The sequence below is a fragment of the Vulpes lagopus genome, chromosome 12, assembly GCF_018345385.1.
Source record: "Vulpes lagopus strain Blue_001 chromosome 12, ASM1834538v1, whole genome shotgun sequence".
Taxonomy (NCBI): domain Eukaryota; kingdom Metazoa; phylum Chordata; class Mammalia; order Carnivora; family Canidae; genus Vulpes; species Vulpes lagopus.
Genome location: NC_054835.1, coordinates 13,080,051 through 13,094,971, shown reverse-complemented (window position 1 = coordinate 13,094,971; position 14,921 = coordinate 13,080,051). Strand labels below are relative to the sequence as shown.

The window sequence follows — 14,921 nt, the reverse complement described above, 5'->3', positions numbered from 1 at the left end:
ATAGGAACACAGGCGACTTTTTGTGCTATTTTTATATCCTGCAAATTCATTTATTTATTTTTTATTTTATTTTTTATTTTTTATTTATTTATGATAGTCACACAGAGAGAGAGAGAGGCAGAGACATAGGCAGAGGGAGAAGCAGGCTCCATGCACCGGGAGCCCGTCGTGGGATTCGATCCCGGGTCTCCAGGATCGCGCCCTGGGCCAAAGGCAGGCACTAAACAGCTGCACCACCCAGGGATCCCCTGCAAATTCATTTATTAGTTGTAACGGTTTCTGGTGGACTTTTTAAGGTTCTCTATATGCGAGATCATGTTGTTTGCAGGCAAAGATGTTACTTCTTCCTTTCCAGTTGTGACGCCTCTTACATCTCTCCTCTGCCCGCGTACCCTCGTTGGGGCTTACAGAGCTATTGAAAGGGCTGAGGGCAGCTGTCCGCTAGCTTCCGTACATGGCCTTGAATATGGTGGGGAGGTTTCTTTTCATTTATAGTTATGGGTTTCTTTATATATAGTAGGATTTTATTTTTAAGTAATCTCTACACCCCATGTGGGGCTCGGGCTCATGGCCCCAAGATCAAGAGTCACAACATGGGACACGTGGGTGGCTCAGCAGGTTAGCATCTGCCTTTGGCCCAGGATGTGATCCTGAAGTCCTGGGATCAAGTCCCACATTGGGCTCCCTGCATGGAGCCTGCTTCTCTCTCTGGCTGTGTCTCTGCCTCTCTCTCTCTCTGGGTCTCTCATGAATAAATAAATAAAATCTTAAACAAACAAACAAAAAAAAAAGAGTCACAACGTTCCACTGACAGAGCCGGCCAACACCCCCCCCTTCCTTTTTACTTCTGTAAAATCAATAATAGTGCCCTGCTCTCATTTCTGATTTTGAGTCTTCTCTGTTTTTTTCTTTGTTCATCTAGCTTTGAGTTTGTCAGTTTTGTTGATTGTTTTCCCAAGAACCAACTTTTTGGTTTTCTTGATTTTCTCTTCTCCATTCTATTTATCTCTGTTCTAATCTCTATTATTTCCTTTCTTCTTTTTGCTCTGGGTTTAGTTGCTGTTCTCTTCCTAGTTACCCAAGGTATAATGTTAGGTCCTTCACCAAAAGAACATAAAGTCTTAACAAACTGAAGATGTGGAGGAAGGACCTTAAATGCGTGTTACTAAGAAGCCAATCTGAAAAGGCTTGCATACTGTATAATCCCAACTCTGTGACAATCTGGAAAAGGTGAAACCATGGACACAGTAAAAAGATCAGTGGTTGCCAGGGGTCAGGGATCCCACCGACACGGCGGACCATGGGCATTTTCAGGGCAGTGACAGTACTCTGCGGTAGCACGGTGGCAGTGATGGGTGGCATGTATCCATACCCACACAGTGTACCATGTGAAGAATCCTGCTGTGCTCTGTGGACCTGAGTCTGTTGCAATTTCAGCACTGCTGGTTGACTGGAGCCATGTCAGTGACGAGGGAGGCGACTGTGGGAGGCAGGGGAGGAGGGTACACGCTGGACTCTGTACTTCCTGCTCAGTTTCCTGTAGGCCAAAATATATTTAACAAATAAAGTCTATAAATGATTTAAAAATAGATAAATATAGTTAAGGCCTGGATTTGAGCTCGCTCTTTCTTCCTTCCTTCCTTTCTTTCTTTCTTTCTTTCTTTCTTTCTTCTTTCTTTTTTTCTTTCTTTTCTTTCTTTCTTTCTTTCTTTCTTTCTTTCTTTCTTTCTTTCTTTCTTTCTTTCTTTCTTTCTTTCTTTCTTTCTTTCTTTCTTTAAGATTTTATTTATTTATTCATGAGAGACACAGAGAGAAAGAGGCAGAGACACAGGCAGAGGGAGAACAGGCTCCATGCAGGGAGCCCGATGTAGGACTCAATCCCGGGTCTCCAGGGTCACACCCTGGGCTGAAGGCGGCGCTAAACCACTGAGCCACCGGGGCTGCCCTCTTCCTTCTTTCTACCAAGCATGTCAGTGGCTATGGGCTCCCTCTGCACAGCCACTGCACCCTCCCTGCACTTGGATTCTTGTGTTTCTCTTGATCTCAGGGCTTCTTCTTGGCCCTGTGGGTAGTTGAGGAGGGTGTTGTTTAGTTTCCACGTTTGTGAGTCTTGTGGTTCTCCTGTTAGTGATTTCCAGTGTCCTACCATCATGACCAGAAGAGATACTCTGTGTGATTTCAGTCTTAAACTTTATTAAGACTTGTTTTATTGGGCAGCCCTGGTGGTGCAGTGGTTTAGCACCGCCTGCAGCCTGGGGTGTGATCCTGGAGACCCGGGATCGAGTCCCACATCGGGCTTCCTGCATGGAGTCTGCTTCTCCCTCTGCCTGTGTCTCTGCCTCTCTCTTCGCTCTTTCTGAATGAATGAATAAATAAATCTTAAAAAAAAAAAAAAAAGACAGGGGATCCCTGGGTGGCGCAGCGGTTTGGCGCCTGCCTTTGGCCCAGGGCGCGATCCTGGAGACCCGGGATCGAATCCCACATCGGGCTCCCGGTGCATGGAGCCTGCTTCTCCCTCTGCCTGTGTCTCTGCCTCTCTCTCTCTCTCTGTGACTATCATAAATAAAAAATTAAAAAAAAAAAAAAAGACTTGTTTTATTGCCTAGAGTGTGTACGTCCTAGAGAATGTCTAGGGCTTTGTCGTTGTCAAAATGAGTTCTGGGGAGCCAGCGGGGCGCCCCTGGATGGAGTCCTGGACTGTGTAGGCCCCACAGGGCAGAGCGTACGGTCTAGGTGGATGGCGGGGCTGTGGCCTGTACTCCCCAGGGGCTCAGAGTTAGCCTGTCAGTGTGTTGGCCATCAGGATGCCCTCTGTGACCCGCCGCCCAGGCCCCAGCCCTTCCCTGCCACCCAGGGTGGCTCTTCACATGGCCTGGGCCTGTTGGCTGCCAGCACTGCATGCAGCTTGGTCTCTATATTTGATTTTTTACTCTTTTAATGATGTCTTCTGACAAACAGTTCTTATTTCTGACGCAGACCAACATAGCCATTATTTCCTTGTATTGTTATTGCTTTTGTTGTTCCTAATGGAAGATAGCCTTCTACTTACTCTGTGGTGTTAGCTTCCCTTCTCGCTTTACAGTCCACTGGGCTGTTGGTCATGGTAGGAGGGAGAAGTCAAGATTGATTTTGTTTGTGGGATTCTTCAGGACTCAGACCATCCTCTAGAGAGATTGCACCGGGCCCGCTGCTGTGCTGACACCTTTGCCGAGAGCCAGGTGCCCGTGTGTAGGTGGCCTTCCCTTCTGGAGGAAGATACGAGGCTGATAGCCATTTTCTTTATCACCTGAAGGTGTACTTCCATTTCCTCAGCTCCCACTGTTGGGGGAGGAAGCTGTCTGGCAGCCAGGCCGCAGTGCGTGTTCAGGCCAGGGCAGGCCGGGGCAGCAGCCTGGCTGGATGCCCACTTCAGCTATGCCCCGCAGAGCCACAGACTCAAGCATGGCTGAGCCATCCTGTCTGTGCTCCCTGTGCTGGACCTGCCCACCTGGCCTTAGGCAGCCCCTCCTAGTACTGGCAGGAGCTGCAGCCCTGGTGAGAGCCCAATGTCCAGGCCAGGGTGTCTGCATGGGAGGTAGGTGCCAGTGGGCAGGTAGAGCCCAGCCTGGGGTCGCTGAGGGCCTCAGGGCCAGATCACATCACTGCTGTGCCCAGCAGGGCTCAGCCTCTTCCCGTCAGACCCCTGCAGGTGGCCCATGAGAGTTTATGGCCAAATGTGCAGGCCCCCAGCAGGACAGGCCACCAGGATGAGCCTTGAGAGGAGTTGCTGCCCTGCACTTGAGTTGGAGGCACCAGTCCGTCTAGGTGCCCCACCATTGTCCGCCACAGCCCATTCTATGAACCTCTAGGAAAGCATGTATGGGAGTACAAAGAAACCTCCCAGGGCTTCTGGGTCCTCTCTGGCTCAGGCTTGCAGGTGCCCATTGGCAGCCTCCAGTGCACACAAGCCCTTGGTGACCTTTCTGCAGACTCTTCTGCTGGCATTCCCAGTGAGGCAGGCCCTGACCCCTGTGTCTATGTAAGCATCCTAGAGGAAAGGTGCACGCTGATTCCAAAGACACGAGATATGAAAAGAGGTGCATTTCCACATGGGTGCATCCATCAGTACACCACATTGAATCCAGATGGAATTGCTCATCTGGGTTGGGGGATTATGCAGGCTGCCCTCCCCAGCCCCAACACGCACATGCAGAACCTCAGGGTTGCAGAGATCTGAGTCCTTCCTGGGCAAGCAAGGGGACAGAGTCAGAGAGCTGCCCCAGTGCCTGTTGAGCTCTTGAGCTGGTATAGCCCTCACAGCACCGTGCGCAGCATCTGCTCCTGCACCACATGGCCTCACTGTGCAGAGGATCCCCTTCGGGGGACGGAGGGAATACTTGTCCTGGGAGGTGGGCTGCCAGGATGGTTTTCTGTAGTTCATGTTTGTGTTTTCAGGCCCTGTCCTGCTACTGACCAGCGACAACATAAAACAGCGCCTTGGCTCTGCTGCTCTAGACAGGTACCAGCCTCTGTGTGGGGACAGCTGGCAGCAACCCGCACGTCTGCTGCACACCTGGCACCTGCACTCCCTGCATCCCCTGGTGTGCTGCCTGTGCCTTATAGCCCTGTGTCTGTGCATACTCTGGCATCTGTGTCTTCTAGTATACACGAGTACCGGCTGTCCAGCTGGCTGGGGCAGCAGGAGGACATCCACCGGATTGTGCTCTACCAGGCAGACAGCACACTCACACCATGGACCCAGCGCTGCATCCGGCAAGCTGACTGCATCCTCATCGTGGGCCTGGGCGAGCAGGAGCCAACGGTGGGCGAGGTGCGAGGTGGGCTGGCAGCGGGTAGGGTGAGGCAGGGCTGCAGGCTGGCAGGTCCTGCTTGGGACGCCTCTCATCACACCCCTCTGTCTCTCTGTCTTTTCCTTTGAATGAAATATTTCAAGAACCTGGGAAAAGACAGATAATCAAAGTCCACACCCACATATCTGATCTGCTCTGCGTGTTTTGGAAACATTTTGCTGTATTTACCTCTGGTGGTTTTAGCACAAGGCAGGGCAGGTGCCCTGGAGCAGCCCCCAGGGGGCTTCTTGTGAAGCTGAGTCTTGTGTTTTACTATGACCGTCCACAGCACTGTTTTTCAGGTCTAAATTTGATAAAAATAGTGTCCTATTTTATATCACTTTGAAATGTTCTTTTTTTCCTCAACACTTAGGTGTTTAAGCTTTCTCCACATAGTTTCACTCGTTTTTATGGCTGTTTAGTTTCTCATTTGTTAGTCTTCCCCCCCCCCCCCCCATCTGTTCTCAGCTGGGAAGTTGCATTGTAGGCCCACTTTGTTTCCAGCTTCAAGGGTGTGAAGTATCGGCTGGCCGTCCTCTCAGTGCAGTTACATTCCCCAGTTCCTTCTTCTCTGACCTGGGGGCAGCTAAAAATTACCCATCTCTGAAACAGGCTCCTCTTCTGTGGGACGATGGAAGGGACGGTGTGTGCAGATACATCATTTGAGAAGGTCACAGTGTGTGCCCATAAGGTGGTGTCAGAGCAGCCGACGGGAAGGGGTGCCCACACCACCCGCGTGCCCCCGCAGCTCCCTGTGGCCAAATGTACCTCCCCAGTGTGAGGCAGGCACATGTCCCAGCAGACCGCAGGGTCATAGCCTGAAGACAAGGGGCAGAGCTACTGCCCAGCTGGCTCACAGGAGCAGGATACCACCTGCCAGGGCCCTGGCTTCCACCCTTCTGCCTGTGGAGCCTCTGACTGCCCAGCCCCAGCCTCCGCCCCGTCCTGCCCCAGCCCTCAGGCTCTGCTCTCCTGCAGCTGGAGCGCATGCTGGAGAGCACCGCTGTGCGCGCCCAGAAGCAGCTAGTCCTGCTGCACCGGCAGGAGGGGCCCGCACCCGCCCGCACCGTGGAGTGGCTGAACATGCGGAGCTGGTGCTCTGGCCACCTGCACCTCTGCTGCCCACGCCGCGTCTTCTCCAGAAGAAGCATGCCCAAGCTGGTGAGGTCCAGGCGCTGGGCTGGCCCCATGGGAAGTCCTGGCCTCCCCCACTTGCTCTGTGACTCAGTAGTGCATTTCCTCCCTGTTCCCTCTGTGGGTCTCTGTTGTCTGAGCTCCTTGGGCACTGGTGGGGGCAGCTTGCCTTTCGGTAAGCTCACACTTACTTGAGCTTAAGCTCTGGGAACAGGACCTGGGAGGTCACTGATGTGGCCGCCATCCATCAGCAGGTGTCCATCTATGGGGTCATGGAGGGGAGGCCTGACAAGGACATGCTGGCACGCATGGACTCCACTGGGAACCTGGAGGGAGAGTTGGGGGCAGGGGAGGTCACCAGAGCCTGCCAAGGGGCAGGAGGGGAGCCTCCTCAGCCCAGGGGGCTTGGGGCCAGGTGCCCAGAGGCTACCCACATGCTGTGGCCTACCTGGCCCCACAGCTCAGTGGGCAGTGTCCCTGCAGTGGCATCTGTGCCTGGAAGCCCATGCTCTCTGCTATGGTGGGGTTGGGGCTTGGTGTCCCTTTGGGGACAGCTCTCTGGGGGCTCTGTGGGTGGGTGACCCTGCTCCCCACACTGGCCCCTCACCCATGTGCCCCAAGGGCCTCCTCCCAGGCAAGCCTGGGCACCAAGGAGCTGCTAGGGTCAGTATGAGATGGACATTGCTGCACCTGGAGGGGCTCTGGGTCTGGAGTGGGACCGCAGCTGACTGTCTGCTGACTGCCCCCCTGCCCCAGGTGGAAATGTACCAGCGCGTCTTCCAGAGGCCTCCGGATCGGCACTCAGACTTCTCCCGCCTGGCTCGGGTGCTGACCGGCAACGCCATTGCCTTGGTGCTAGGAGGAGGGGGGGCAAGGTGAATCCCCACCCCAGCCCCACTGTAGCTGCTAGCATGTGTGCTTGTGTGTGCTTGTGTGTACATATGTGTGTGTGTGCATGTGTACATGTGTGTACACGTGCATGGGCATGCTGATGAAGAGGCCTCTGTGCATGTCCTGGGAGCAGTGTCTGTAGACAGGCCCAGCGCATGGCCAGCTGGTTTCCGCATGGGGTGCAGGTCACAGCCAGGGCCTCCTGTCAGCTCTCCCAGGGTGTGATGGTTGCCCATGTGGTCGGGCTGTGTCTTTGCTAGAAGTGCCTGTTTGTCTGCCAGCCCTTTGTGCCACCTCTGAAAACTCTGTTCTTATCCTTTGCCAGTCTTTCCATTGGGCTCCGGGTGAGTTTCTTTACATTTTAATATACTTTGTAGAGTCATGGCCTGACATGCTTGCAGACCTAGTGCAACACCCTCGGTTCTCTGGGCTGTTGAGTCCCGTAGAGGACATTCCCCTAAATGATTGCTGCCCTGTGTCTGTCACTCGGGCACTTGCCACCTTTCTCCTGAACTGAAAGAGGAATGTACTGGAGCAGTACAGCAGTACAGGAATCTCCTGGAGCAGGAGAGCAGCAAGGGGACCCTGCAGGGAGGTGTGTGCAGGTCCAGGTCTTCTGCAGGTGAACCGGATGCGCATGCAGAGGCAGAGCAGTGCCCCCACATCTGAGTTGGACCCCTGCGCCTCAGAGGGAGGGAGATAAGGCAGGCAAGGGGCACCTGCGCTGGGTCCTGGGCTGGGGGTGCCCTGTGGGATAGAGTTCCTCATGCCCCCTCCTCTCTGGCCAAGTTCCTGAACCTCCTGAGCATCCTGCACACACACCCCACCCTCCCAGCTCTGCTGCTGCACTGGCCTCTCCCTGGGGCTGAGGAGAAGGTGCCTGGCTCAGCACCTCCCCATCCCAAGAACATCCCCCCCAGCTGAAGGAGGGAGGGGCTCGGCAGGACTGGGGCCCATCAGCAGTGCCACGGGGAGGCTTTCCGTGGTCTCCTGCCTGTGGAGCCAGACCCATGCTCACACCTGGCAAGTCACGGTGCAGCCTGGAGGCCAAAAAGGAACCAGACGCTCTGCTCTAGGAAGGGTCAGGACCATGCGGAGGAGCCTGTCTGAGCCCACTGACTGCACTCCCTACCTGGAAATCACTGGGGCCTGCGTCTGGCCTGAGTCCCTTATGGCAGGAGAGCGAGGTGCGCACAGCCCTGGCCTGAGTGGTGTGGCATGAACACTGCTTGCGCACCCAGTGATCCCGAATATTCTAGTACCTGAAAGCAGCCAGCAAGCCTGGAAGACCTGGTGACTTGCCCAATGTTGCTAGACTGAAGGGGAGACCAGGCCACTTCCTGGGGACTGGGACACTGAGCTGGCCCAGACCTGACCCTGGTTTGTAGGCTCAGCAGTGTGTTTAATGAAAAGTTAGTGTTTGTCAAGATGATGCTTAGTTTAAAAGCCACGTGCCCTCCCCCCCTCCCCCAAGGCTATCCTCTGCCACCGTCGTCCGCCTCCAACACCAAGCCCAGGCCTCACTGCTCACCTGCATTTCCAAGCAGCATTTCTGTTCTGTTTGGCTCTTTCAGTTTTAGATGATTGAGCCCTAGTATATCTGTCTGTCCATCATCTACCTGCCCACTATCTGTCCATCTCCCTGCTAGCCACTCACAGTCCCAGCTGGTTATCACTGGGTCTCTTCCTCCCCCAGCGCTAAGGCAGTTTGTTGCTCTGTGTCCCATGTGTCCTTCCTTGTGACTGCCATTTGCTGTTTCTGGGCTGTCACCAATTGGCGCCCAGACACCCTCCAGCACTGGAGCGTCCATGTGCACACAGCCATCCAGGCAGCCTCTACTTCCCTGTGTGGGACCCCCCCCCCCCAGCTCCTGCCACCTCAGGGATGCTGGGATGCCATCTGGAGCTTCCCTTCACTGTTACCTGCAACCTCGAGTTGTACGTCCCATGTTCAGCTCCATTTCCTGGACCCCTCATCTCCCTCTTTCCTGACACATTCCTGATCTGGGGCGTATTCCTTAAGGGATGTTTGGGAAGCAAAAGTTCTTAAAACCCTGTGTGGCAGGAAATGCCCTTGGCATCAGTTTGGGGGGGAAGCCGAGATGGAAGTCACGTCCCCTGAGAATGTCTAGGGGCCCTGCTGTGGTGTTTGGGGCCTCTGGCACTGTGTCGTTCCTGAGGCCTGCCTTCCCTCCGGAGGCTATTCCTGCAGGGTCTTGGCCACTGCTTTAGGGCAGGCCATCCATCTGCTTCGCCGGGCAGGCTCCAGTGGCCCTTCCAGATTTAGGACTCATGGACTTCAGGCCTGGGGGTATTCTGTGGTGCACCCCACGTGGGCTGGCCCTCTTTGCCCAGGGCTCCCGTGACGGGTGCCCAGGCGCTCCCTATCTCTCCCTCGTTTTCCATCTGTCTTTTTGTTCTGCTTTCCTGGTGATTGTTCTCAGATGGATCTTCTAAAATATTTCTGATGTCTGAGTGCTTTCCCCCTGGTCTTCCCTCTGAGTGTGAGGCTGGGAACTCAGAACAGGCGAGCAGGTGCCTTGCTTGCTGGCCCTTTCCACTTGGCTTGCTGCCCCCTCCACTCCACAGGCAGCTGGGTTTTCAAGGGGAAATAGGTGTCCCTGCCATGGGGCTCCATGCAGCCTGCACCTGCGTACCGTGTCAGAGGGCGTCTCTGTGGGGCTGACGATGTCATGTGCTTGGCTGGGCAGTAGCTGCTTAGCCGCACTGACGTTCCCTCATGTTTAACGGCTGGTGTGTCGTCTCAGGTTCAGAGGAGTGGTTTATGCAGTCTGGATATGAGCCTTTTGCCAGATATACTTATTGCTAATTTTCCCTCTCCATCTTTGACTTTTCATTTTCTCTGTGCTATTTTTTGGATAAATAGTTTTTAATTCTGATGAAGTGTGATTTTCCATTTGAATGGTCATTGCATCTGGTGTCCTGAGTGCCCTGGCCTATGCCAGGGTCACCAAGGTGTCGGCCTTCCCGGCAGCTCTGGGAAGCAGCATGTCCCTTCAGCCCTGACCCACCTCATGTTTCCTGTGGTGGTGCCAGCAGCTCTGGCTGAAGGCTTGCCCTGCCCCGAGGCCGTGTGTCACTGCGTGGCTCCGGTGTGACACGTCCATCCTTCCTGACACCACCACCACCCGTCTCCACCACGTCGTGGTGAATCTTGACTTCAGGCGCTGCAGATCCTTCCGTGTGTTTTTTGCCTTTTTCAAAATTATTTTTGGCTCCTCTAGGTGCTTTGCATTCCCATATAAATTTTTAGCATCAGCTAAGTATCTTATGGGATTTATTTTTTCCTGTAGTAAATGGCATCTTTTAAATTTCAGTTTCAAAGCGTTGTTGCCAGTACATAGAAACACAACTTATATTTTGTACATTGATACCGTATCCTACAGCCTTGCTAAATTCACTTATTCTAGTGGCTTTTCTATAAAAGATTTTTTCCCATTTCCTATATAAAAGTCATATCTTTTGGGAATTAAGGCGGTTTTTCTCTTTCTTTCCAAAATATGCTTATGTCTTTTGTTCTTTTTCTTGCCTTGCTACCCATGGAAGGGAAAGCGTTGGCTTCTGTCTCTGACTGTGGCGTTGGCTGCAGCTGTTTGCAGGCGGAGGCCATGCCCTCTGTTCTCAGCTTGCTGGGGGAGCATCTGTACATCTGTTGAGGTGCTGAACTAACACTGGGTTTTACACGAGAACTGACCTCGTGTTCTGGGGACAGAGCGACTTGCCCACGATGTGTTGTCCTGTTTCTGTATTGCCAGACTCCCTTTGAACCTGAGTGTGCTTGTCTGTCCTTGCTTGAAATGCATGTAGGTTTGTGTGCTGGCTTCAGAGTTCAGTTGGAAAGCACTGCTTTATTTCCCCCTATTTTCTGAAGGGTTTTATGTAAGGTTTGTGTTACTCTTCCTTAAATGTTCAGTAGCATTCACTAGTAAAACCATCTGGACATACAGTTTTTTTTGTGAAGATTTAAAAATGAAAGGCTCAGTTATGTTGATGGTTATAGTACGATTCAGATTTTCTTGTGTCAGGTTTGGCTAGTCACGTTGTTCTAGGAATGTGTCCATTCTGTCTGCATTTTCCTACTTACGTGTGAGGTTCACACCTACCCGTCATGTTTTAACTGGAGTGTCTGCAGAGTAGCCCCTCTGCACGCCCGACACCCCTGCCCTCTGAGTCCATCCTCTCTGCTCTGTGTCTTCTGGTTCCTTAATGTCCGCCCTTCACTGTGTTATTTCTGTAAGTTGAGTTGTTTGATGTAAACCGTCGTTTTTCCTCCCGAGTCCTGGGGAGTAGGCCCTGCCCTCAGAGGACGGGGAGGCCAGCCCCCTGCCCCTGGGGAGGCAGGTTGCCTTCCGTTCTCAGGCTGATCTTGCATCTTGGGTTTCCGGGAATATGGGAACAGTCTGATTCTGGTTTGTGCTTAGACTTGGTCCTGCTCCTTCAATGTGAGGCTTGAGGTCGAGGTTGGTGCCTGCAGACCAGCGTCTCTCCAGGCTCTGCTCCTGCCCACTACCCTTTCTGGGCTCCTCCGCTGATCCTACACATTCTCTCCACATGGACGGACAGCCGTCCCATGGAGCAGTCTTCCTGGCCACCCAGAGCACCCTGACCCTCAGCCAGCAGCTTTTGCCCTGCATCTGTTCAAGGGGTGCCCTGGGTGTGCCTGGGCTGCTACTCCCCTGCTGAGCACATTCCTTGTACCAGATGCCATATCTCTGCTTCGCAAGTTGCCGCTTGGCCCCATCCTAGACTTTTCAGTTTTATCCCCAGGGGTCAGTCTTGTCTTTAATTTCTAGAATTTTGTTTTAGGCTTATACATAAGTATTCAATTTTTTGTGGCAATATTCAGTATTTTCTTTGAATAGTGTTAAAATATGCATGCTGTAAATCTAGTGTTTTAAATATTTTAAAATGTGAAATTGGGTGGCGTCAGGTGCATTCACAGTGTTCATCACTAGAACTTTCCATCTCCCTGCACTGAACCTGTGCCCCGCCCGCCCCATTCTCCACTCTGTCTGTGGGTTTGACCTCTCCAAATCCCAGCGTGAGGAGAGCCCTCGTCCTTCTGTGTATGGCTTCTTACACTCAGCATAAGGGGCTCCATCCGCCCCCATGGTGACTTCATCAGGATTCCTTTTCCTCTCTAAACCAAGCAGCGTCCCTCACAGTGTATGAGGTGCTTCGCTGACTCATCCACCCATCGGGCACGCAGACCCTGGCACTTTCTGGGCCCAGCTGCTCTGTGCCGGGTCGTGGGCCCACCTCTCTGTGCCCTCTGGGCCCACCTCTCTGTCCTCCTGGCCATGGCCACGTGGCCTGTTGTCCTCCGGCTGCTCCTGACGGGCACCATCTATGAGAAGGCTCAGGTGATGGCTTCGATCTGACCCTGGCTCCCCGGTCCCTGTGGGGGCTGCTCTGGGTGCCCTCCGTCAGCCCCGGGGCTGCTGCCTCGAGGGCACTGATCAGGAGCCCTCCTGGTGGGCCTTGGTGTGTTGGCCACCCTGTTGAGTCTGCACATAGCCTGGTTGAGCTTTGCTGTTGCTGAGGCACTGAGAGGCACCCCGGTGGCATCCACAACCCCCCCACACACACACCCCGACTAATGCAAGAGGTGGGCGCTGAGGAGGAGGGGGCGGCTTGGGACCACCGTCTCGGGCGCCTTTTGCCAGCGCATGCGGGATTGTGTGCCTGGCTACAGTGCTGACTCCTGCTCTGTGCTCCTGGTTGGCGTAGAGGCTGTGCCCAGGTTGGCATCATCCGGGCCCTGGCAGAGTGTGGCATCCCTGTGGACATGGTCGGAGGGACATCTATTGGGGCCTTCATGGGTGCCCTGTACTCCGAGGAGCGGAACTACAGCCAGATCCGGATCCGGGCCAAGGAGTGGGCTGAGGTAAGGGGCCTCTGCTGTCCCCAGGGCCCAGCGCCAGGCCCCTGGTCGCAGTTCTGCAGGGCCCTGGCTTCGGGTTTGTGGGGTGGTCGGGGGTGAGGAGCCCAATGAAGTAAAGATATCAGTGTTGGGGGTCGGCTCTGGGTGGTGCCTGGTCTTAATTTTATAAAGGTCACTAAGGACAACGTGGAGAGGTTGGCGCCATCAGAAGGAAAGGCTAATGGCACCTGTAGTCCTACATCCCACAGGGGAGCACCCATGCCTGCGAGGGGCAGACAAGAGCCAGGGGAAGGCCTAGGCCAGAGCCCTTATTGGGGTTTCTGCAGGAAGGGAGGAGGGCAGGGTGAGCAGCTTCCCATGGGTTGGGGTGTAGGGCTGTTCCCAGCTGGCCTGACCCTGGCTGATTGTGGCAGGGGGTGAGAATTTGATAAAGCAAGTCCAGGTGTGGGCTCGGGACCACTATTTGCCAAGACTTCCCAGCGGCGAGCCCCTGCCTTTGCTAAGCACCAGCCAGCCCTGCAGCAGCAGTGGCCTCTCCGGGGTGCAAAGACCCCCATGCAAGGGCCCCAGGGACAGAGAAGGTGGGGGGCAGTGAGGACAGCTGGGAGAAAGGGAAGCTGCCCACTGGGGCAGCTCCATGGGTGGAGTGGAGCATGGTGGGGTGGAGCATGGGGGGAGCTCACTGCCACCCTGTGGTGTGGTCTGCACCTGTGGCTCCCTTGTTCTCATGGAGCAGGACAAAACCCTGGCTAAAACTCAGCAGGGCCAAAAGTATTCGAGTTTTCCTTCTAGAAAGGAAGTTGGTCCTGTTCTGTAGCAGAAGCTGTCAGAGCAGGTTCTGTGCCCCACCCACGTGGCCCCACAGACACTTCAGAGACACCCCTCAGTGGCCACTCCATGAGGGCTCCAGGGGCTAACGCAGCTCGTCACGAAGGGTGGTGTCAGAGAACAGGGGGTGGGGGCCATGTGCTTCAGCCTCAGCGTCAGCTGCATCCACTGCAGGTGTGGGCATGGCCAGGGGCTTTGGGCCTGATTGCCTCCATTGTCCTCGGTGTGCCTTGGGCCAAGAGACCCTGCAGAAGGCCACTCTACAAGGCAGGCAGGCTGTCCCTCTCTCCCTACCTGTCTGCAGGAGCCTCTGGTCTCTTGCCATGCCAAGAGCCACCAGGTGCCTCTGCAGGCTCTGTGGCACTAGACAGGGGCTCCTTGAGGAGTGCCTTGCTAACTGCAGAGGACTCTGAGTCGCTGCACAGGTGTTCCTCTGCCTGTCCTGTTCCTCTCAGCGTGAGCATGTTGGGGGGCAGCTCACCCTCGGCTGGGGGCCCTCCCCGTGTATGGCCTGTGTTCTGGGCTCTTCTGTCTCACCTCTTGTTTGCACAGAGGCAGAGGACCTTCCTCTCTATCCCTGCCCCTTAAGAAGTCAGGCAGCCTTGAACCCAGGCGTTCTGGGGGCCAGGCCAGCATGGCCTGCCCGTTACCTGTCCTGCTCCTTGCAGGTCTCAATGGCCCCATCTTCACTGAGTAAGGGTGGGCCTCAGTCCCACAGAGAGAGAAGACTGGGGGCTTCAGCAGAAAGGGCCACTGCTTCCCAGACCCCGATGAGAGTCTGCCGTGGTGGGATGTGAGCTGGGGCAGGGCAGCTGGTCACTTACCCACCAGTGTTGCCCTGGACTGAGCTTTGTCCTGAACACCCCCCAGCCCCCCACCTGAACAGGCAGTGAGAGCCAGGTGTCAGTGAGCATCCTCACAAGACCTCCAGGCATTCACTCCCCCCAGAGATCCCTCAGGATGCTGTATCCCTGCTCCCTTTCTGGGCCCCATGGGATCATCCAGGGCCTGTGCCAGCAGGTGGGGGGGTGCCCCTCATCCTCTGCAGGGTTCTCATGTGTGCCCTGCCCACTCAGGACATGACATCCATGGTGAAGACAGTGCTGGACTTGACCTACCCCATCACCTCCATGTTCTCGGGAGCCGGCTTTAACAGCAGCATCTGTAACGTCTTCAAAGACCGGCAGATCGAGGTGCTGCGCCAAGCAGGGACCATCCTGGGGAGCCCCAGCTGGAGCCCACAGCCAGCCTGACCCTGACTTGTGTCTGGACACTCAGCATCCTCCCTATCCCCTCGAGCCACTGGGCCTGCAAGGTCGAGGGGGGGCCCTTCT

At 54.8% G+C, this 14,921-nt stretch overlaps 1 protein-coding gene across 6 annotated transcripts in view; it reads left to right on the top strand.

Moving 5' to 3' along the window:
- PNPLA7 (patatin like phospholipase domain containing 7) overlaps positions 1 to 14,921 on the top strand; it is a 66,895-nt gene that overhangs the window by 48,239 nt on the left and 3,735 nt on the right. For all 6 annotated transcript variants that reach the window (XM_041724137.1, XM_041724136.1, XM_041724142.1 and 3 more), the window contains 6 exons: positions 4,435 to 4,498; positions 4,642 to 4,810; positions 5,808 to 5,990; positions 6,720 to 6,838; positions 12,606 to 12,762; positions 14,664 to 14,780. In XM_041724137.1, the coding sequence (XP_041580071.1) occupies positions 4,435 to 4,498; positions 4,642 to 4,810; positions 5,808 to 5,990; positions 6,720 to 6,838; positions 12,606 to 12,762; positions 14,664 to 14,780 (809 nt within the window). The remainder of the gene's footprint in view (positions 1 to 4,434; positions 4,499 to 4,641; positions 4,811 to 5,807; positions 5,991 to 6,719; positions 6,839 to 12,605; positions 12,763 to 14,663; positions 14,781 to 14,921) is intronic.